Raw genomic sequence first — 21,772 nt, forward strand, 5'->3', positions numbered from 1 at the left:
CATGGTTTATGCCGTTTTAGTTCTGTTGTTCAAGAGTTTGGCATGCTTCGCAGTACAGCAGACCATTCAGTTTTCTATCATCATAACTCTTTGGGGCAGTGTATTTATCTGGTTGTTTATGTGGACGACATCGTCATTACAGGCAGTGATCAGGATGGTATTCAGAAACTAAAGCAACACCTTTTTACCCACTTTCAGACCAAAGACTTGGGGAAACTCAAGTATTTCTTGGGAATTGAGATAGCTCAATCCAGTTCTGCTGTGGTCCTTTCCCAAAGGAAGTATGCTTTAGACATCCTGGAAGAAACTGGTATGTTAGACTGTAAACCGGTAGACACACCTATGGATCCGAATGTCAAACTTGTACCAGGACAGGGGGAGCCTTTAGGAGACCCCGGGAGATATCGACGGCTCGTAGGTAAATTGAACTATCTCACCATTACTCGTCCAGACATTTCTTTTCCTGTGAGTGTTGTTAGTCAATTCCTACAGTCACCATGTGATAGCCATTGGGATGCTGTAATCCGCATTCTTCGATATATCAAAAGTACACCAGGCCAAGGTGTGTTGTACGAGAACAGAGGTCATACTCAGGTTGTTGGTTACACAGATGCAGATTGGGCTGGCTCACCCACAGATAGACGTTCCACTTCAGGTACTGTGTTTTTATTGGAGGTAATCTAATATCTTGGAAGAGTAAGAAACAAGATGTAGTGGCCAGATCTAGCGCTGAAGCCGAGTATCGAGCTATGGCTTTGGCAACATGTGAACTCATATGGTTGAGACATCTTCTTCTAGAGTTGAGATTTGGAAAGGATGAACAGATGAAACTCATATGTGATAACCAGGCCGCATTACATATTGCATCCAATCCAGTCTTCATGAAAGGACCAAACATATTGAAGTTGACTGTCATTTCATTAGAGAGAAGATCGCATCAGGATGTGTTGCTACAAGTTTTGTTAATTCAAATGATCAACTAGCTGACATCTTCACTAAATCTCTCAGAGGTCCTAGGATTAAATATATTTGTAACAAGCTTGGTGCATATGACGTATATGCTCCAGCTTGAGGGGGAGTGTTGAATATAATGTATTTATAGTATATAACCTTTCCTTGTTAATATAGGATACATGTATGGTAGTTAGGACTCCTAGCCTTGTATATATATATATTTCTCAATTGTAAGTAGATCATTACATTAATGAGAATTAAGGTTTTTCTTCTTTCTCTCTCTCTCAACATTTACATTTTAGGAAATCCTGGGTAAATATTGAATTGTAGGTCTTATGTGAAAGCATGTGGTTTGCATCATGCTTACCTTCTTGGAGCTGCTAGATCATGGGTAGGCCATGATGGTGATTGTAACCTGCACACTTAGGTGGATTAAGGGAGATAAAAGAGGACCCAGGCCCTATTCTATGTGGTTCAATGAGGCAGGTGATCTTAGAATATTTGATTTATTCAATCTAATGGATTCCTAATCCAGCAACTTTGAGACCTATTTTTACTGCTAAGAGTAGTTTCTCTGATAATATCTTCCTTGTGCATTTCATGCCTCCTTGGAGGCCTTGTTGTTTCTCTTCAATGTGTCAATTGTGACTTTTGGTTGTTCGATCTTGCTTTCTTTGCTTATTGCAAGATAAACCCTCTTTCTCCCTTTGTGCTTTCCTTCTTCAAGAGAAGTTTACTTTATGATAAAAAAGGTTAGAAGTTGAGTATTTATTGATTTTTGTTTTAAATCTTAACTCAATAATTATTTTATAGAATTATATAGAGGTCATTAACCATGGTTTATCTAATTTAAGATTCAAATAATATTATACACAAGGAAAAATGGATATAAATATTTGTGCATACTGTTCATTAATTTGAATTAGACAAAATATGGGTGTGTGTTAGACGTCCAGAAAATACATTGTACTATTTGAAATCATTGACTGAGGCCTCCAATTTCTTTTACATGTCATGCCTATTTGGTATTGGAATTCCTAGCAATTAAATTATGTTGTGTCAAAAATTTGCACCACACTATCTATGTAAAGAAAACAACCTTAGACCTGCAAACATGCTTTTTCTCATCATCCAATAGAAGTTGGGATTTATTGCTTGTCCAATAGGGAATACTTGTGTTTCAAGCTTGCTGTGTTCCCTTTTGGCGCTGATTTCTTGCTTGATTTCTCCTTTTCTTTTCTTAAAAACACAATATTTAACATTCCATCCATGCTTGGATGGCAGGAATTTTGTCCAGTTGAGGAGAGAGATCCACCATGAAATTTTGTCCTAGAAATAAGGAGTGCAGTTTCCAGAGGGAGGGACCTCTATAAATTTTGCTGGATGGAGATGTAGAGAGATGGAAAGGGAGGGAGGGAGCTCTATGATTTTTTCCTAGAATGAAGTGAATTGCTAGATGGATTTGGAGAGAACGGTTGAAGGAGCAAGGGAAGGAGGGAGGGGATTGATCAGATTGATTGACCTGAGAAGAGTTGACAATGATGGCCAAGAAAAAATAAAGTCAGGGTTGAGGAGAGTTTTCCATTTGTATACGTGTATTTTTTTTCATTGATACCAACTGACATGCACAGATTACCATATTTTTTGGCTGGTTTGAATATCCATACTATCAGAAATTGAATCTGGAAGGACTGAATTCTCTTTAACTTGATCGCACAAACCAGACCCTGGAATTGGGTGGATAAAAAAGAGGTACAGAATCTGACTCTCTGGTGTTTCCATCTAGGCATACCTAAGAGTGTGGATGATTAGGTATTTGATGACCAGGCCAAGGTTTGGTTTTATCAATTCGTTAATATGGCATCCATGCTCTGAGTGATTTCCGCATCCTTAGTAATCTAGGTTGGAATGAGGAAGAGATGGTAGGAGGGGGGCAACTCGAGGAAGAAAGAAAGAGAAATGGCCTGTTCAGTTAATGCAATGTGTACAACAGGAATTGTGTTTGTAATGTCATACATTAACACATTTCTTGTGTAATGTAACTAATCCAAGATTGCATAGTGCCATACCCTTAATTGAGTAACCAAACAAGTGCCTGCCACCCTTTTTGTTAGGTGCTTGCTTTTAATTTTTGCGACTTGACCAAACTAAATTAAAAGAACTAGCATACTAAAAATGGAACTATGGACAGAAGCACTCACTTCCTATTTCCCAGACAGTAGAACTGTGGCTAGCATCCAACTTTATGGATACTGGAGCATTACAGTTTTATGGTCTTAGACAAGAACTCAATGTTAGTTTGCTTTGTTTTTATAGAATGTTTGATATGAATGATTAATGAGGGGAGCAGATCTTTCCTTTTCTCTAATGTTGTCCCTTGTATCATTTCATCAGAGTCATGGCTGGCAAAGCAGGAGGTGATCTGAAGGAACCAATGAATGAACAAGCAGTTGCTAACATATATGGTGCTATGAGAGCAGAACTAAACCAAATTTACTCAAAAATCACTGAACTAGAGATGGAAGTGAGTGAGCATTCTCTTGTCATTGGAGCTATTCAGCCACTGGATCCATCCAGACGGTGCTACCGGATGATTGGAGGTGTGCTGGTTGAGAGAACCATCAAGGAGGTCTTGCCAGCTGTTCAGCGCAACAAAGAGGGTCTGGAGGAAGTGATTTCTAGGCTTAACGAGGCCCTTGAGAAGAAAAAAAAGGAAATCGCTGAATTTGAGGCTAAATACAAAATTAGGATAAGAAAATCAGATGGTGAGGTGAAGGATGAGAATGAGAAGAAGGAAGGTTCTGCCCAGGGAGTCCTCGTCGGACCTGCAAGCACAAATGAATAGAGTGGGTTTGCACTTTTTTCTCTTCATTTTGTCAAACTTGTTGGGTAAATTAGTTCAATGTCTTGTTATATGGTGTAGTAGGCTTTTATGAATTGGCTTATAGGTTGATCATGAGTCATGACAATAGATTGAAATCTCCATGAATTTGGGATTATGTGTTATTTTGTTGGTGGAAAACATGTGGGATTTGCATATTTTGATTAGCCTGTTCAGTAGGATGATTTAGAACTTGAGGAGCCTGAGTTAATTTTGTACCGAAATAATTTATTTTTTTGTGCCCGTGAGGGATGAAACAAGAACAACCTATTTTGAAAGTTGTCAAAATGTTGTTTTAGGTGTGTTGCACCCACCCGTATATTATCGAAATTAAATTCTCATCCATGTAGAATTTACCTCAGAAGACTATGTATTGGTGTTTACAGAATGTGAAGCTTAGGAAGTTAAGGGAAAAACTTGGATTACTTCACCACCATCTTTGCATTTGGGCAGAATAGAAACCAAACATCAAGCATCCAGAAACAAAAACATGAGCAGAATAGCAGAATGTTAAATAGGAGGGTTGGCTTGAGATGAGAGTGAGGGCTCCAGGACTGATACTTGACCTATGACTATGAGCCCTTTATCCAAAAAAATCCTGAACACCCTTTCCAGCGAAAACTCTATCCGACAGTTCAGTCAAAACAGCATTTACGGTAAGCAACGCAACGCTGGATCCGGCTATGACGCCCAGCACCACCCACGTAGTCCCCAATACCTTTCCGAACGCCGGCCACTCTATCTCTCTTATCTCCTCCACCACTCCGCTCCACAAATCTGCCTCTTTCCCTGTCTCTCCTCTCTCCTTCATCGTCTTCTTGATTTCTGATCCCAGCTCCGACAGCTCAGCAGTGCTCGGTTCAGCGGGCGGACTCTCGACCGTTTCTGGTTCATCCGAGGGGCCATCTTGACGCCCCTGTTCAATGGCGTTGGTGGATATAGTTCGGCGATGGAAGACAGAGTGGCTAATTACTGCTGCCCTTGCTCTGATTTGTGCGGAAGTTTTTAGCTGAGATGTAATTTTTCCAAGTCTGGTTGAGGGCGACGATGATGACACTGGAAATTGCATCGAGGAGAGATGAAGCGCCATGGCTGTGCTCAGGTGTGTGAGAGGGGGAGAGAGGGAACGGAATGACAATCTTTGGGAATTGATTTGCCACGGGAATCGAAATTGTGGAATTCTCCTCTTGGGCCTTCGGCCTTTATTGGGCCTTCACTTCACCAGACAAAAAAAATCATATTGGGTCTATCTTAAACCACGAGGTGGCAATCGGCTTTCCAGGTTAGAACGCTGACCTGTTTACTCGAGTTTTGGGCCCATTGGGTTTGGGTTTGGTTTTCTTAGGACGAATTGTAAGCTTGGAATAATTTGAGCTATTAACTGTACAATGTCATGAATAACTAACCCCAAAAATCCCCAAAAATCAGATATGTTTCTGTTCTGGACCGCCTAAACCTATATAAGGGTGTTGAGGTTTCTTATGGACGTGGGATGTCCTCGTGCTCTTTATTTTATTACTGTATTTTAATCATTTAGGTGGTATTTGTTTTTTAGTTGAATGGAAAAAGTTAAAATATTTGATTTTTTCTATTCAAAGTAATCTGTTGACATAATCCAATATAACTAAAGTAAACTTGTTATCAATAGATTCAATTTAGTTATATTGAATGATGTCAACATATCACTTTTAGCTTAATAGAAAAAGTTAAATATTTTGACTTTTTCTATTCAGTTAAAAAACAAACATCACTTTAGTATTTATCTTATGAGGAATCATTAGATACTAAGTTCCATGGTCCATGCTTCCTACATAATTTCTATATTTCTACTTGAACCATCAATGGTTAAAAATCAATGTCAGACTATTGAATTTTTGGGAACTAGGACTGCTTTGAAAACAAAATAATCAAAGGATTCAATGTTCCTTCATAATGACTCTAGTAAGGTATATCTTTGCTATGAAAAGGGATTACGTGGGGTCTTCCATTATACTCATTAAATTATTTCTGAATCTAGGGGGGTTAAAGATGTTGAACTTAGTTGCAGGCTGAGCAAAGGGCACTAAAAAGGGGAGGCATGCACTGTGGCCTGACCATAGTCCATAGACATATGGATAGGAAAAACAAAGGCAATGGATGAGGACCACACTTATGGAATCTCTAAGTGTGAGATTAACATGGAATCCAATTCCCAAGAAAAGAGGCGCAGGAAAATGAGAAGCAGGTTAATGATATGGGAGCCCAACAGAAGCAAACAAAATTTTCATGTATCTGATGATACTGCAGTAATTCAGAAGCTGGAATTACTGTACAACTACTAACTCTGCTTGTAATCTAGTGGGTAGTCTACTCATTACTGTTAGTTGCAATTGTAGAAACGACGAATGTGTTATAGAATATTAGATGTACAGTGAATAAGATAGAGCCATAGGATAAGATTAAGATCACTGGGTCCAAGAGATCGGTTTTGAGTTGATTGAGATGAACTGGGTCCATCTACTGACAATGCCTACAGTGGGGGCATTTATGTGTTTACATACTACTCCAATTATTTATTAGGTGAATGAAAATGACAAGGACCTTTTTGCTTACTTGCTAGGTGCATATGCGGTTTTGGCGGGGTTTTTTAACTTTTGCTGCAATTTTTAAAAATAATTATTAAAAAGTGGTAGTTGAAAAAATATAGATAGATTTACGCCGATTTTTAGTAATAGGTGTCTTTTGAAGAGAGAACTTCCATAATTTTTAAAATCATGATAAATATTTTTAAAAAATAAATTTAAACTAAATGTGTCTCTTCAAGAGATACCTTTTACAATTCTAAAAAATTAGATTTATATTAAAGGTGTCTTTTAAACCTTCCATAATTTTAAAAAAATTGGGTTTATACTAAAAGTGTCTTTTTAAGAGACACTTTCCACAATTTTTATACAAATAGTGGAAATTTTCGCTTCTTTCCACCTTCCACAATTCCCAAGAAAATGGAATTATATTTGGATACCTTTCATAATTTAAAAAAAAAAATTGGGTTTATACTGAAAGTGTCTCTTCAAGAGACACATTTCCACAATTTTCATACATAATAGAAAATTTCGAATTTTGAATAGACACTTTCCTTAATTCCCAAAAAATGGAATTATACTAAAGGTGTCTCTCTTGAAGAGACACCTTCCATAATTTTAAAAAAAAATTGGGTTTATACTGACTTTTCACAATTTCCATACATGGTGAAAATTTTCGAATTTTGACCTTCCACAATTCCCAAAAAACGGAATTATACTAAATGTGTCTCTTCAAGAGACACTTTTCATAATTTTTTAAAAATTGGGTTTATACTGAAAGTGTCTTTCCACAATTTCCATACACAGTGGAAAATTTTGAATTTATGCTGAAGAGACACCTTCCACAAAAGAAAAAAAATAATTCTATCTCTTAATTAGTATTACTTGCTATACAACCAAATGTTTAAAGTTTATCACCTATATATATTATAATCAATATTTTGACATTCAATCCAAACCCAATGAAAACAAGTAAACCAAATGTCAATTAAGTCAGTACATTTTCAAAATAGTGACAATACTAAATAGATAGAATACCATATAACTTACGTTAATAAAAAGTTAGTAAATTTAAAATATAACAAGTATAAATATACATCTTGAATATTTGTCCCAAATAATGATATGCAAAATAGTAACAGTATCCAAAATACAAGTCATATATAGTAACATCCTCAATGTGTACCACACGAAGAGCCTTCCTCTTCCGTTGTGGACGTATATGATATGCATGCTCCACTATTGGATCTATGGGGCTAACATGTAACCCTCCATGAGGTTCACGGCCACGTCTCCTACCACGTCCTCGACCACGATCATTCTTTTGTCCTTGTTGATCATCATTTGCTATATGAACTAACTCATCAACCAATATAACCTCTATCGATGGTGGTGATGATGTAACAAGTGGTACTACAGGTGGGGTGGATGGCACCTCCATAGGTGTAATAGAAGTCTCCTCAACAGGTGGCGAGCTAATGTTAGTTGATGGTGCATCTCTAAGAACAGATGTATGCTTAGTCCATCTCATATGAGCCCATCCCCCTCTAGTCAGTATACTTCCTAATCAAGTAATGGATGATATCGATTGCTGATAAGATGGTGGACTACCTCTCGTATGAGCCCCTTCCCCTCTATTCCATACACCTCCTGATCGAGTAATGGATGATATCGACTGCTGATGAGGTGGTGGACTAATGTCAGTCGATGGTCGCACTCAGGCAACAACTGGTGTATTCCTAATCTCCCATGTACGAGGCCCTTGTTGTGTAGGTCGTACATCTCCTGATCGAGGTTGGAGTTGTGTAGTAGCATCTAAATGATCCATCTCATGTAAATATCATATATCTGGTGTATGTTGATGGTCTATAAGTCAAATAAGAGTTAAATTAAATTCTTCTAAAAATAAAATAAACTTTAATAAAAAGATAAAACATGAAAATTACCAATAGCTTGTGGAAGAACCCAGTCCGAGTAAGAATCCCATTGTGCCCCATGAAATTGAATTTGCCACCACTAGTAGCATTTCCTTCACTACATTGGCAACAAGCTTCACCCAGTGAAGAATCCCATTTTACCCTCATTGAATCTGCCACTCTCAATCCTCACAAGTACTAATCTAATCATGTTATTATTTATTTATTTATTTTTTTTGCAACACCCGTTTGATTCCCATGAAAATCCATCCCCCATTTGATTTCCGAGAAAATTCATTATCGTTTGATTTTCGAGAAAATCCATGCAAAACCCCAACAAAAACTAAAAAAAATGCTTTTTATGGATCTGTTCTAAGGGTCTCTTTGCTTTTGTGCCATTGGATTTAAATTTCACGAACCCTAAATCCACGATTTTTTAGACAAGCTGAAAAACATAACCTTTCCCTGCAAATCATGATCAGATCACTAAATACCATCTTATGTTTTTTTATAAAAAAAACTGGACATATTTTGTATCCTATGCGCGGGTTGGACTGGTAGGAAATATCGGGAAATTTCCTTTAATCGATTATCGATGACGAATATTGTGTCAGAGTCAGCCGATAAAAAAGTGAAAACAAAATTTTCAACTTTCCCACACTTTCTTGGCAACCAAACAGAATCACAACAAGTCGAACTACAAAAAAAATGAAAACTTTCTCTATAATTTTTAGTCTACTTGGTTTCATTGTAAAAAAAAAAAATGAAAACTTTATTTTTTTTCAATTTTCCCATGCTTTCTCGATGACCAAACATAACCACACCACCAAATATAATCACAAAACTTACAGAAAACATCGGGGGCAATAGTTTCTCAGGCCTGCACTTCACTTCCTTCCTATTGGTGTTGAGGCAAGGATCTCCACTCCATGATTAGCGTGCGGGAAAATGGGTTTTCGGGCAGATGACAAAATGAGTTTTGAGGCAAAGAAGAAAACGGGCTAGGGGAAATGAGTTTCCACTTCTTTTCAAATATAAAATGCTATTTTTTTCTACTCTCATACTACGTGTTAAAAAGTGCCATAGAATTGGAATTATTTTCCAATCTACAACATTTTACAAATTACTTTCCCCAACAGCCATACATTTATCAAAAATCCTGGTTTTGGCTTCACAAATTTTAGTTCATCTCTGTAGTCTATAGAATATAGATGGCCTTTTTCCTTTTACCTTGAAGTCAATAGAAGCTAATGTAGATAGATGGTGGCCACTGTATTTCAATTTAGAGCCTGAGGTCAGGAAGGACATTTACAAATTGAGAATCTAATACTCTATCTGATAATTATTTTTTAAAACGATTTTCTGTTAAATATGTCTTACAATAAAAAAAACATAAAATAGTTTTTTTGTTTTCAAAAATTATGTTTTAGCTGCTTTTACTTGTTTTTATATGGTTATTTAAAAAATTTATTATATAAATATAGAGAGCAATTTAAAAATAAAGTATTACATATAAAAATTGTTTTAAAATATATTTAAAAATATAGAAAATAAGTTTAAAATATTTTAAAATTCTCAAAGAGATTTTTGTTCACAAAATATCAAAAAATAGTTTTTAAACAACTGTTCTTTTAAAAATCATTATCAAAAATATTTCCAAAATAAATATTAGGACTTATTTGGTAATTACTTTGAAAACAATTTTTTTTTCTAAAACCAACAAAATAAAAGGAAGAAGGAACACATGTTTGACAACTGAAAAATAGAATATTTTTTTTAAAAAATATATTTTTTAATTATTTTTGCTTGTTTTATAAAGATTATTTTAAAAAATAATTATATAAATATAACAAATGATTAAAAATAAGGTATTATATAAAAAAAGGTATTTTAAAAATATATTTAAAAACAAAAAAATAGAAAAGTTAGAAATATTTTATGTTTCCTAATAAACATTTGTTATATAAAACATTAAAAAAAATAGTTTTTGAAACTGATTTCAAAACTCTTTTACAAAACAATTACCAAATAAGGCATAAACATCTCCGCCATCTCCGGTATCACTTTATTTTTCTTTTTCGCCTCTCTAAAATTCAAGAAGCTACCAAACCCGAGTCAATGTCAGTAAGAAATCAACAAACTCGTTTCTCTTGTATTTAATCAGTCAAGAGACCCACTTCCATATTCTTTCTTGTGGCACTAATTTCAAAACTATAGCTCAAATGAATTTCAGTACAAAAATTGCATGCATGCCTCCGTAGTCCATAGCTGTGATCGATAAAGGTGGTCCAAAACAGTGCCACCTCTATACATTAGCAAAAGAAAACAACAAAAATATGTTTAAGATTCCCTAATCTCCTTGTCATCTTTGGGCCTACCTGCATGTTCATAACCCTATGTAGTATGTACTCCAATTTATGTATTTGGCCTCACCTTGACCCAGAATGTTACAATTCATTTTTTTAATTCCTATCAAAGCACACTGCATTCACTAGGGAATGTGACTAGCTATCAGCCAAATATATAGTAAAAAAATAATAGTGTGTAGATAAACATGGGAGTGATGATCTTGTGATAGTTAAGAGAAATCATAGTTGAGTGTTTGATCAAAAAACAATCTAAGTTTTGGATCTCTTGGAATAGTCATGTACAGTGATAAAATGATTCATACATAATTTGTGGGAAGCCCCAGCAAAATTCTAGGCAAGACTCGGTCTGAAATATTGATTATGGAGGGATTGTCAGCCGACCAAAATCTAAAGAATGGAGACACCAAAGACAAAAGGGGCCTAGCTGTTGTCCTTACCTAAACCAACTAGCCTCGTCAAATTTGCTACTCGAGCATAAAATATAGAAACCACCTCATGCACTCTTCAGTGTAGTTGTTGATATGTCTCTTCGGATACCCTTTCTTTGTCTCCTCTTTTGTCATATAAAAATTCATAAAAATGATTAAATTATGAAAAAAGCAAAGCATGCACCCTCTCTTTCAACTTCTTAATACCATCCAAAGCTTGTCCTCTTCCTTACCCATTAATAAGTGTTTTCCCAAACGCATACCGGGTCTGACACTTCAAATGTTGGAAGCAGATAGAAATCAAATCAAAGTTTTCAGCATAGGAAAACCCCAGTAATTCAAAAGTATAAATTTTTCTTGTATCATGTGCCAACTGGCCAAAAGAAATTAATAGAAACTGATGAGAGGTAGTTCCTATATCATAGCTCATCAAATCATGGTGTAGCAGATTTTCTTTATTAGTTTTATAAAGAAGAGAAATTGCATACCAATGACTTTATTGAAAAGGGTAAATTTCAAAGATGGAAAGATTTTTCAAACAAAGGTGTGGACAAACTTATTTTGTCATGCCGAATAGTTTTGACAATGAGCGAAACCAGATTTAGCAATAGAAGCACAATTATTTAACTGGGGACTGCTAGTACTGCTACTGCTGCATGGCGTAGTACAAGAGAGAAGGCACAGTTTTTGAAGAGAAACAAAGCTAGAAAAATGACATGCATCGAGACACACTAACATCCCACGCTTCCTTAGTTTTCTCATTTCAAGGCATTTTTGCTTTGTCTTCATGGAAGAAACATCCTTCACAACAAAGACAAACCCTATTTACTGGTCTCTTGGAAATTCACCTCCTTCCAAAATAGCTTCCTAAAAATAATAATAATAAAAACTTAAGCGAACCACTGGGAAGCACCGTGTCTTTGCGGGCCGGCTGAGCCCCGGCGGCCATCTGAGGCGGTTGAGGACATGAGGCAAACGATAAGGTCGGCGAAAGCGCGGATGATGAACTTGTGGGTGTGTTTGGGGTTGAGTGTGAGATAGCAGAGGAGCAGCTCATGCAAGTATTCCCAATCAGCCGCCACGTCCCTCAACTCTCTCGCTTCCGCCATCTCCTGCATTGATCGCCGGAAATCCTCGTACGGGTTGGGTGAGTAAGTATGAACCGCGACGCCTCCGTTGACAATTGCGTCAGACTCCGGCGGGGACTCCGAGGCCTCGAAAATGGAGTTTGAGCGGCCAGGGGATGAGAAGAAGAAGCGTTGGGAGGCAAAGACGGTGGCGAAATCAGGAGGTGATTCTGAGTCAACAGAATCCTCGGAGGTGGATAAAAAGTCGTCGGTCGTGCGGGTGAGCGATTTGGAGGTGGAATCAGAAGTGAGGTCGTAGAGGGAGTTGAAGTTCTTGATGAGGATTGACGAGGTAGAAGAAATGGATGATGACGATGATGGATGACGGTTGTGGTCATGTTTGGAAGGCGGAGAGGATGGTAGGGTCGTGGGAAAGCATTTCAATTTTGAGAGACAGAGGTTGAAATTCTTCCAGATGATGCTGGACATTTTCTCTTGTTACCCACTTAATAAGCTCAGAGATGGACGAGAGACGACTCAGATATATATCACTGTCCGATAGAAGGTATCACAGTACGAGTAGAGAAAGATCTATAGATAAAGGCCAAACAGAAAGAGGGCTTCTTTTCGATACCTAAGGCCACTAGTGATGAGTGGAAGTTCTCATTTCTGTGCATGTTACCCTTGCCTTTACCTATCTCATTATATATATGCAGACTACGCACTCCTCATGTGATTGGAAAGGTAGGTGTTGAATGCAACTCTATAGCTTCTAAGGAGGAAATGGAGGACCAGAAGAGTGACCTTATCGTTTTTCTGTGTATTTTGGATTTAAATATATGTATACAGTATACAAGACAAAATGTAATGTAGTGAGGAGGTGGGCATCCGCCCGTTTCAAGGAGCTAACTACAAGGAGTGACAGCAGCCAACGCAAAAGGCTTCAAACCCCATTTCCATACACATTTTTCTTAAAGTTCTTAGATGATCCGTTTCCACTTGTTTTTTTTTTTTTTTTTCTTCTTCTTTGCGGATTTTGTGTGATTCACCAATCCATTTATTGCATACTACCAAATTCTGTAACTTTCCCTCTTACCAAAAAGACGTGAATACTGACAAGAATATGAGGGATCAGACTTCTGTCCCACTTCTTTTATGGAGCCTGATGTGTGACATTATATTGCAATTTTATCTGCCCATCAAAATGTAGGGAATAATTTGAAGAAGTTTTTAGTGGCATAATCAATTGAAGCATTGATTTCACCGTAATTTTCGAAATAATCTTTGTAATATTCCATATAGGATGGGGAAGAAGTTCTTGGTTATGACTTTTATTTACTTTATATATGCAATTTAAAGTCATAAAAGTCTTTGAGCTTAAGAGGGATAATATGTACAGGGTTGAGAACCGTTGTTATAAATGATATTAGAGTTGATCGTCGACCTTGACCCTAATATGAGGGTTTATTTGGCATCATAAGGGATATGCTTATTTGACTCAACAATCTCACAGGGCATAATAAAAATATTGTGTTTATATGATGGATAATTGTGACATCTCACATCAGATTAGATAAAGGAAAATTTTTTTGGCTATGAGTCCCTTTTAGCCTTATAGATGCATTAAAAATCCGTGAGGATCATTTTAGAGCACATAACAAATAATATCTATATGATTAGAAATGGTCCTTATAATCCAACTTAATTTTCTAAATGAGATTTGGATTGGGTCTCTGCGGTACGTACTTGTTGCAGGGTGTCATTTGCCATATCAGATTTTGTTACCAAGGTATTGGGTTCCTCTGAATCAAGTGGTTCAGAATTGCATGAAGTTTGAAGTTTTTTTAAAAGATACCCAGTTTAGCCAGGGTTAAAAATCAGAGATTCGCCTGGAAACTTGACTTGAGCGGACTTAACATGCATGGTGTCAGTGCTCCAAGAAGCTGACTATCTTTCTTGTCTTGGTTTACAATGTCTATATCAGCACACTGCATAGCATAGCCAGTGGCCACCATTATTTACCAAAATTGAAGCAGCTAGTAACCGGGACCCAATGTACTCTCCAACTCGCACAGACGCTCCCGGCACCTCTTTTGTCGTCTTAATCGCTAGTGTTTGGCTGCATCAACCCAATTCTGCAGTACAAGCTCAAGTTGGAGGAGATCCTTTACTCTCAACCCAATTTATTCAACTTAAGGCCCCACAAAAAGTTGCACACATAAGATCAAATGCCCTCAAAAGTGTTCGCATTCCAAAATATTGTATGAAGTTCTTGTAAAGTAACTCCCTCCCTGGAGAGCAACGAGCATCTTTGATCTTTATACGTATAGAAAGACAAAGACCATGGCAGCCAGAGACTGACTGAACAAAACTGGCTGCTTTTGTAGGGTTTTGGGGCAGATGAAGTTTCATGCATGATTGTCCTTTGGAAGTAAAGTGGCTCACGAGGGCACGTCCTTCCTGGTCCAAGATACTAATAAGCTTTACTGAGGTGACCCTGTGACTTCCATTTATTTCAAAAAAATAAAAGGGCCGGCCACTGGTCCCTCTCTTTCTCAACTGCCTTGTTTTTACACACTATGGAAATATAGCCATGATGGGATCTCTAGTGGGGCTGCGCTCATGCTTTTACTCATAATTCTGATGGTCCATTGGTCCCCCATTCTGCAATCTGTTGCTGAGCTCCCCCATAGTGTCCTCTTATGGAACTTCATCTCAGGTCATGTATAATATAAAAAACCTAGTTAACAAGGCTGATCCCCAAAGCTTCATATATAGGTCCCCCATTGGACAAGGCTCTGCACGTTCAGAAGTAAATTATTATCAAGGTCTTATGACCCGTAAGAAGGCCCATTGTCTCGCTTAAATGACTCGATGGAGATTTAATGACTCTCATGTATTATGGAGTTAAGTTTTATTACACCATACAGGGGACTTCAAATAAATCTTTTAGTGTGTGAAGACAAAAAAAGTATGCAATCACAATTAAAGGGAGGAAAACTTTCACCATTATAACCTTTTCTTTTTGTTTGATTAGTGGATATTAATTGTCTAACCATATTAAAATCTCTCGTCTTTCCCTTATTTCTGCTCGTGTGTGACCATGTTAATGCTAACATGTGAAGAGCCAAATATGGAGGCAGGCTCAAGTTCTTAACATAGTAAATATATGTCACACCCCAACATTTTAATTCTTAACTTGCAGTTTGTAGACAAAAACTATTATTCTATATTTGAAATTCCAGAGTGAGAAGAAGAATAAGAAGGTTTTAAAATGCCAATTTTTGAAGAAGTCCAACCAGGTTTTCATTAAAACAACTTTCTCATTTCAAAGACAGACATGCATGTTAAGATTTCTTCAAAACTTAAGTAGGATTTGGGGTAAGATAAATACCTCCACAGCTTTTCCTAAATAAAAGGTGTACAGGTTTGAAAGTTCAAGTTCCCCGTAAAAGATCAGTTTTGGATTTCCTCATAATCCTCAGTTCTATTTTGAAAATATACTTAGTTTTAATTGGTCCAAAGAATCTATTCATGGAGATTTAAACAAACACAAGGGATATTTCTATTCATTTTCAGAATTTACACATACCACATCATAAGAAATTGTATTTCAACTTTACAAGTTTACATAGTACTGGAAAGTACTTCCTTCTATCTTTACAAGTTGTAGAAAGTACTTCCTTTCTACAACTAATACAAGGAAGCTTTACAATGTAGCCTGAACATATCAAGTACATATATAGTTGAGCACATATCCAGCACCACTCTTCAAGCCTTCAAGTCAAGCATCAACACAATGAACCCTTTTAACTCCACCCAGAAATGTTTTAAAAGGGTAAGCTTCCATAGCTCAGTAGGGAAGATTTACCAGTTCAAATATAAACCATTTATAGGTTACTCACAAGGTTCATTATTAGCAACATACCCATTCAGTTCATTATAAACAATTAACAGTATGAGTAGAGGAAGATAAGCAATTCAACCAAACAGTGCTTTCTCATTCCCATCAAACATGATCAGTAATTACAAATACATTCTACACTACGAGGCACCCTGGTACTTGCTCATCTGAGATTTTATTATTACTAAGAAATTTTTCCTTATCTTCAGGTTCTTCCCGCAGCATGTATGTTTGTAACCCCACAAGGGCTTGAAGCCCTTTTCATCAATAAAAAGTACAGAGTCGGTCGTGTACCTTTTCGGGCCTTACAAGCCCACAAAAGCACACAGTCTTTTTCATCATTAAAAAATACTAGGTCGTGTACCTCATGTTCGGGGTCGTACATAGATGAAGCCATGAAACCCACAAGGACAATAAACTTTTGAACAAGTAAAGGAAGGTCATGTAGCTCCTAAAAGGTTGTTTGCCCCAAATGTAGACGTTGGAGTACCAAACAAAACAATGACTAAATTCAAAAGGAAATTGAAGCGAATACGATGAAGTGTCCTACAAAAATGTCAAAAATTGTTTAGCATCCATCAACAAAATAAGGCCTACCGTTTCACTTAATGCTGAACGTACACACAAAAATATCTCCGTAATAAAAATAATTTTGCCTCCATGCAGGGGAAAATTGATAAAAATAAGTGATTGAAAAATAAAACTGTTATCCCAGGTCTTAGGAAAAAGGGACAAGTGACCAGCCAAATATGGAGGCCCAACTTTTTATTAACACGAGAAGGATGTAAATGGCGACCGTCTACTCAAGAACACGAAATGAATCTGATCAACATGTGCCAAATTATGACTAAATAAATATCACTGAAAGAAAAATAGAGGAAGGAGAAAAATTAACATGGACATCACACATGGATTTTTTTTTTTTTTTTTCCTTCTGAGTTAAGCGATGGGATTCCTTTATTTGATCTCCTGATTTCGTCCATAGAAGGATGTGTGGGCAGACCAGCAATTTTAAAAGCCAGTTAACTCAGCCATGATATGAAGTCAACCGGGTGCAAGATTTTAATGAATTAACATTTTATTAATAAAATGAAAGAAAAAAAATGGAAAGATTTTCGAAGTCAACTAGTTCTGTAAGAAAAGGGGGAAAAAGAAGTAGGGGACTCTCAAATTGATAACTCATAGTTGAACGGATCACATGCTGCAATGCAGCCAAAATATGTCAAATGACAGTGAACAGACACTTGAAAACACAGGTAAAATTTCGCTCTCATTCTGATGCTCACACACTGAAACACTCAGAACACTAACAACAGAGTTAATAAACATAATCATATTCCACGCAAAAGCTTGGCTGCCTCTTCACCCTCTTGTCTCTGCTTGATTGCGTTTATTACACCACACTTTCATTCAGGCGTGCAGCTGCAGCTACAGATGATGCCACTCCACCTGGATGCGTGGCCAAATTCGGGTTGTTCCGCATCTCCGCACTCATCACTCCTTCGGCATCCTGGCGCGTTACAGCTTTATCCGCCGGCAGTCTCGCCGTCGCATTCTGCCACGAAATATCACGCCTCCATATCAAAACAATTATACGACATGACTTCCCACCAATCAATTGAATTGATATATTTTAGGGAACTCACCGACAAAACATCAGTAAGCTTAATCTTGTCCTCGTCTCGAGTCAGGCCGGTGTTCATAGATGCCGCGGACTGAGCTGCAGCGGCAACCCCAGTTGGGCTTATGATAGTACTGCCGGTTGCTCTCACCTCTGCTGCTTGGATTGCCGCCGCATCACTTTGGTCCACCGGCTTATTACCGGCAGTTTGTGCAGTTGCTTCCAGTGCTTCACCTATAGTTATCACAGCCTGTCTCGCCGTTACCGTCGGGTTCATCTGCGACACAGGCGTCGGTTCAACATACTGTCCAAGAACCTAGCAAAAACAAAGAAAGAAGTTCAACAAACATAATGCTTCTGTAGTAGTTGTGTATGAAAATGGGACAATAAAGAGAAACCTGTCCTGCAACCGATTCGGTGATGATACGTCGACCGGGAACATCAGTCTCAGTAACGGTGACCCCTTCATCTCCGGCTGCATTAGTGATATCGGTATGACCGACAAGACCAGCTCTCTCGTTGCGGGTGGCGGCAGATTGCATGGTGGCGGCTGGGCCACCCTTCTGGGTCTGTCCAAGCACCGCAGTCTCAGCGGACTGCATCAGAGCAGCATCTTGAGGTGCAACTGGTTTATCTGCGAGGCTTCCCGCCACCGGAAAAACGTCCCCGTACTTTATTGGCTCTTGGTCGGACTGAGGTCGTCGTGGCTGTTCCTGACTCATCTTCGTCTTACGCTAAGAATGCTCGGTTTGAGTTTGGGGAATTGGATGTATGGAGAGAGGCTATAAAAGAGCGGGCAGGGTAAGTAAGGCAGTGCCACGTTGCAGTATGCAGACACGTTTCAAGAAAAGGAGAAAGTCAGTTGTCGACGTGGGTGTAGGTGTCAAGTGGAGAGGGATTGGGCGAAACATCAATGAAGCTTGGGCCTTGCATCCCACACGTTGCAACTTGTTTGATTGGTTTCACCGCCTCTGAGTTTTAGCGCTGGTAATAATGATAAATTATAATTTTGAGTTTATTTTTACTTTAATTTAATTTTAATATTTTTTTTTGTTGGTACTTTATTTAATTTTGATTATCTTAATAAAAGTAAATAAAATAAAATAAAATGCCATTAAAATGTAGATTCACCCTTTTTTTTACAACTTGAAATAGGGTATAAACATACGGATCCGACAATAAAGGGTGCATTAGACATCAAAAGTTAGTTCTCCAGTAGGCTGCCATCGACTAGCAACGCTACTACTACCTTTCTTTCAACAAATAGTTGTACGTACAATTTAATCTTGAGGCCCCAATTACCTGGGGTCTTAATTTAAGTAATTTGGGCCTGGAATATGAGGTGAAATTTTTCCAAAAAACAATTGCAGCATAACTTTAGCAATCAAAGACAAAAGATGACACCTCACTGTTCCCATCTCATTGCTCATTGCACATGTTCTGCTCGGCACAAGAAGATGAAGATAGAAAATTATCCAACAATATTTAAAAGCACACAGACATTACAGACATTACAGCTTAATAAATTGTAGATGGGCATCTTGATCACAAGTTACCATCTTTTGATATTTATTTACCTTCTACTCTAATTCATAGGGACATACTTTTATATGCAATCATACGAAAAACCAGCCCTTCTTACTGCATTGCAGGTTCCCAGTTTCCCACCTCCAATCCATTACCTGCAGATTACAGTAAGTTTTCAATGATTTATGTGAATGCCACATATATATATATACTATTGGGGAGGATGCGCTCAACATAGGAAAAAAAAACAAAATTTCTACTAGTAAAAAGGATAGTCATAAAAGGTTACCATCAGGATCAAAGAAGAAGGCTTGCTTGGTTTTCCCATCAGGCTGGGTATTCTCAAAAATCTCTATTCCCTTTTCCTGCATGCATGACCACATTCATTTCAGCCACTTCTTGTGGAAGAAGGAAACACAAGTTTCGTACTGACATCCATTCACAGTAACAAACTAAATGCAGTGGTTTCTGAAAATTCCAGCCATTCCTACACCTTCCATCAAATGCCCACCAGTGCAGAGACAATCAAGGACAAACAAGTTCCCAAACCACAAAAACACCTCAAAATTGGCACTCCTTTGTTTTTTTTTCCATAGGCAATGAAAATATACTAAAAATGCCAAACAGAACCAAGTACAGAGGTAGTATACAAAATGAGCCAATAGGCAAAGCAAAAAAATGCCAGGGACTCCAAGAAACACAGCCCCCTCACAGAGACCCAAACCAATTGATAAAATCTATCATAAGTGTAACATTTTGGTTGGGGGAACCCGTTTATTCCATACCCATATCAAAACATTGATGCTATAGTCATCAATGTAAAATTTAAAATGAAATGATTTCCTAACACCTTAAAACAGAGTATTATTGTCTTCCTCTCATATGCACCTCCTATACCACTATGCAACTACACCTTTGGAAGTCACTTTCAAACCATTCATTACACAACTTCCCACTCCTATATCACAGTCCCTAGTTCAAGCTATTGTAAAGTGGCAGAAACCAGAACTAGTCTCCACATTTTTAGTTATATGTCCACTTTAACAAAAGTTCCACAACATAAATGATGCTTGATCTTCCTTGCAATAAGCCGGAAATTTTGATCAAATTCTAATACTACCTTAGCCATAAAAGGTACAAATGGCAAATAGTTTGAAGAAGAATCCACTCTACACGTCTCCCATAATCGCAGAATGCATTCACATAGCATCACCGATACAGTTATTGGTAATTCACATTATTGTGATCCTTAGGGATCCGTTAGGATCATGGAATGTAGGAAGACAGGAAAGGGAAGGAAAGGGAAAATGAAGAAAATTTAGAAAATAAGTTTAGACTTATGATCTTTTGGAAAATGCTATTAGCCTATGATATCGATTTGGTACTGCATCAGACATGTGATCTGGACTCAGTTCTCTCTCTCTCTCTTTCTGGAATTTTCTATGATAAATCAAACTAATTTAATCTTCTTTCCATTTTTTCCCCTTTATCCGTGCTTTCCAAACTGCAGACGGAGCCTAAACTTAATCGTTGATAAAGATTCCCCAATAACAGTATAATCATTAAAAAATGAAAAAAAAAAAAAGGGGGGGAGAAATTAACGATGATCTGAAATTAATAAAAAGGTTACCTTTAGGGTTTGCACAAAGGATTCGTAATTGGAGATGGAGAAACAAATATGATGACTTCTGGTTAGGTGCTTAGGGTCAGCGACTGCTGATGAGGGGTTCCATGGGGTTTCTGGAAGCTTGGATTCAGGGTCCTTCTGTATGAGATGGAGAGTGAAAACTGGGGGAAGCCTCAGCCACACCACCTCTACCCCCAAATTAGGGCTTTCTACCCGCTCAAACCCTAGGATCTGCGCAAAACATAGACTGTTAGAAGGTGAAGTAGTTTCTGTTTCTTTCTGGAGAAAAAAGAAACACACGGGGAAAAACGAGAGGCGAATTCAGAATGAACCTCTTGATAGAATTTGGCCAGACGCTTGACGTCGGCTGACCCTCTGGCAATGTGATGGATGCACACTCCTTGGGCTGCCGCCATTTTCACCACTCCTACTCTTTCCGCACAAGGTTATGTATGGGTGTGATCAGGCCGATGGCAGTGTATATATTGGGAATTTGGGACAACGACGACGTCGTTTCTTAGATTACCACTTCCTCCAACACGCCTTCTCAGCCAGCAATGCCTCTGTTTTGTCTCATCCAAAAATAGCAGAGCTTGTACTCACATGAGTAAAGAATATCTCCGGTCGGGTTGTCAATTTTCGTAAATTTGCTATTCCCGCTCCTGAGAATATAAGTTCCCCATGATTACGGCTTGTTTGATAACATTTTCTAAAACGGTTGAAAGAAAGGTTGTGATAATGATTCTCAAAATTATAATATTTTTGGAATCAAAATTTATTTGAAACCTTGTAACCTTCCTAATCAATTTTTTTTTTAAACAAATAATATTTTATTTTTTATTTACTTTTTATATTTGTTCAACTATATTTTAAAATAATCGAAAATAATTCATAAAAACATATGTTTTCCTTATGAA

At 37.6% G+C, this 21,772-nt stretch overlaps 5 protein-coding genes across 5 annotated transcripts; 1 reads left to right on the forward strand and 4 right to left on the reverse strand.

Moving 5' to 3' along the window:
• Positions 1 to 2,636: 2,636 nt before the first annotated feature.
• LOC117915427 (probable prefoldin subunit 2) lies at positions 2,637 to 4,123 on the forward strand. Its single transcript, XM_034831018.1, has 2 exons — positions 2,637 to 2,706; positions 3,349 to 4,123. The coding sequence occupies exon 2, from the start codon at positions 3,353 to 3,355 to the stop codon at positions 3,797 to 3,799; it is 447 nt and encodes a 148-aa protein (XP_034686909.1). The 5' UTR covers positions 2,637 to 2,706; positions 3,349 to 3,352; the 3' UTR covers positions 3,800 to 4,123.
• Positions 4,124 to 4,418: 295 nt separating this feature from the next.
• LOC117914478 (preprotein translocase subunit SECE1-like) lies at positions 4,419 to 4,925 on the reverse strand. The gene has a single exon (XM_034829822.1). It carries the CDS (start codon positions 4,923 to 4,925, stop codon positions 4,419 to 4,421), a length of 507 nt encoding a protein of 168 aa, XP_034685713.1.
• Positions 4,926 to 11,589: 6,664 nt separating this feature from the next.
• LOC117914900 (transcription repressor OFP11-like) lies at positions 11,590 to 12,890 on the reverse strand. The gene has a single exon (XM_034830418.1). It carries the CDS (start codon positions 12,663 to 12,665, stop codon positions 12,000 to 12,002), a length of 666 nt encoding a protein of 221 aa, XP_034686309.1. The 5' UTR covers positions 12,666 to 12,890; the 3' UTR covers positions 11,590 to 11,999.
• A 4,324-nt stretch (positions 12,891 to 17,214) lies between these two features.
• LOC117915450 (late embryogenesis abundant protein D-34-like) lies at positions 17,215 to 18,762 on the reverse strand. The gene is made up of 3 exons (XM_034831047.1): positions 18,100 to 18,762; positions 17,727 to 18,017; positions 17,215 to 17,635 (listed from the first exon to the last, which is right to left on the reverse strand). The coding sequence occupies exons 1-3, from the start codon at positions 18,421 to 18,423 to the stop codon at positions 17,474 to 17,476; spliced, it is 777 nt and encodes a 258-aa protein (XP_034686938.1). The 5' UTR covers positions 18,424 to 18,762; the 3' UTR covers positions 17,215 to 17,473.
• A 325-nt stretch (positions 18,763 to 19,087) lies between these two features.
• LOC117915451 (uncharacterized protein YwkD) lies at positions 19,088 to 21,483 on the reverse strand. The gene is made up of 4 exons (XM_034831048.1): positions 21,188 to 21,483; positions 20,859 to 21,086; positions 19,518 to 19,593; positions 19,088 to 19,383 (listed from the first exon to the last, which is right to left on the reverse strand). The coding sequence occupies exons 1-4, from the start codon at positions 21,269 to 21,271 to the stop codon at positions 19,340 to 19,342; spliced, it is 432 nt and encodes a 143-aa protein (XP_034686939.1). The 5' UTR covers positions 21,272 to 21,483; the 3' UTR covers positions 19,088 to 19,339.
• Positions 21,484 to 21,772: the final 289 nt, after the last annotated feature.

The sequence above is a fragment of the Vitis riparia genome, chromosome 5 (genome assembly GCF_004353265.1).
Source record: "Vitis riparia cultivar Riparia Gloire de Montpellier isolate 1030 chromosome 5, EGFV_Vit.rip_1.0, whole genome shotgun sequence".
NCBI lineage: Eukaryota > Viridiplantae > Streptophyta > Magnoliopsida > Vitales > Vitaceae > Vitis > Vitis riparia.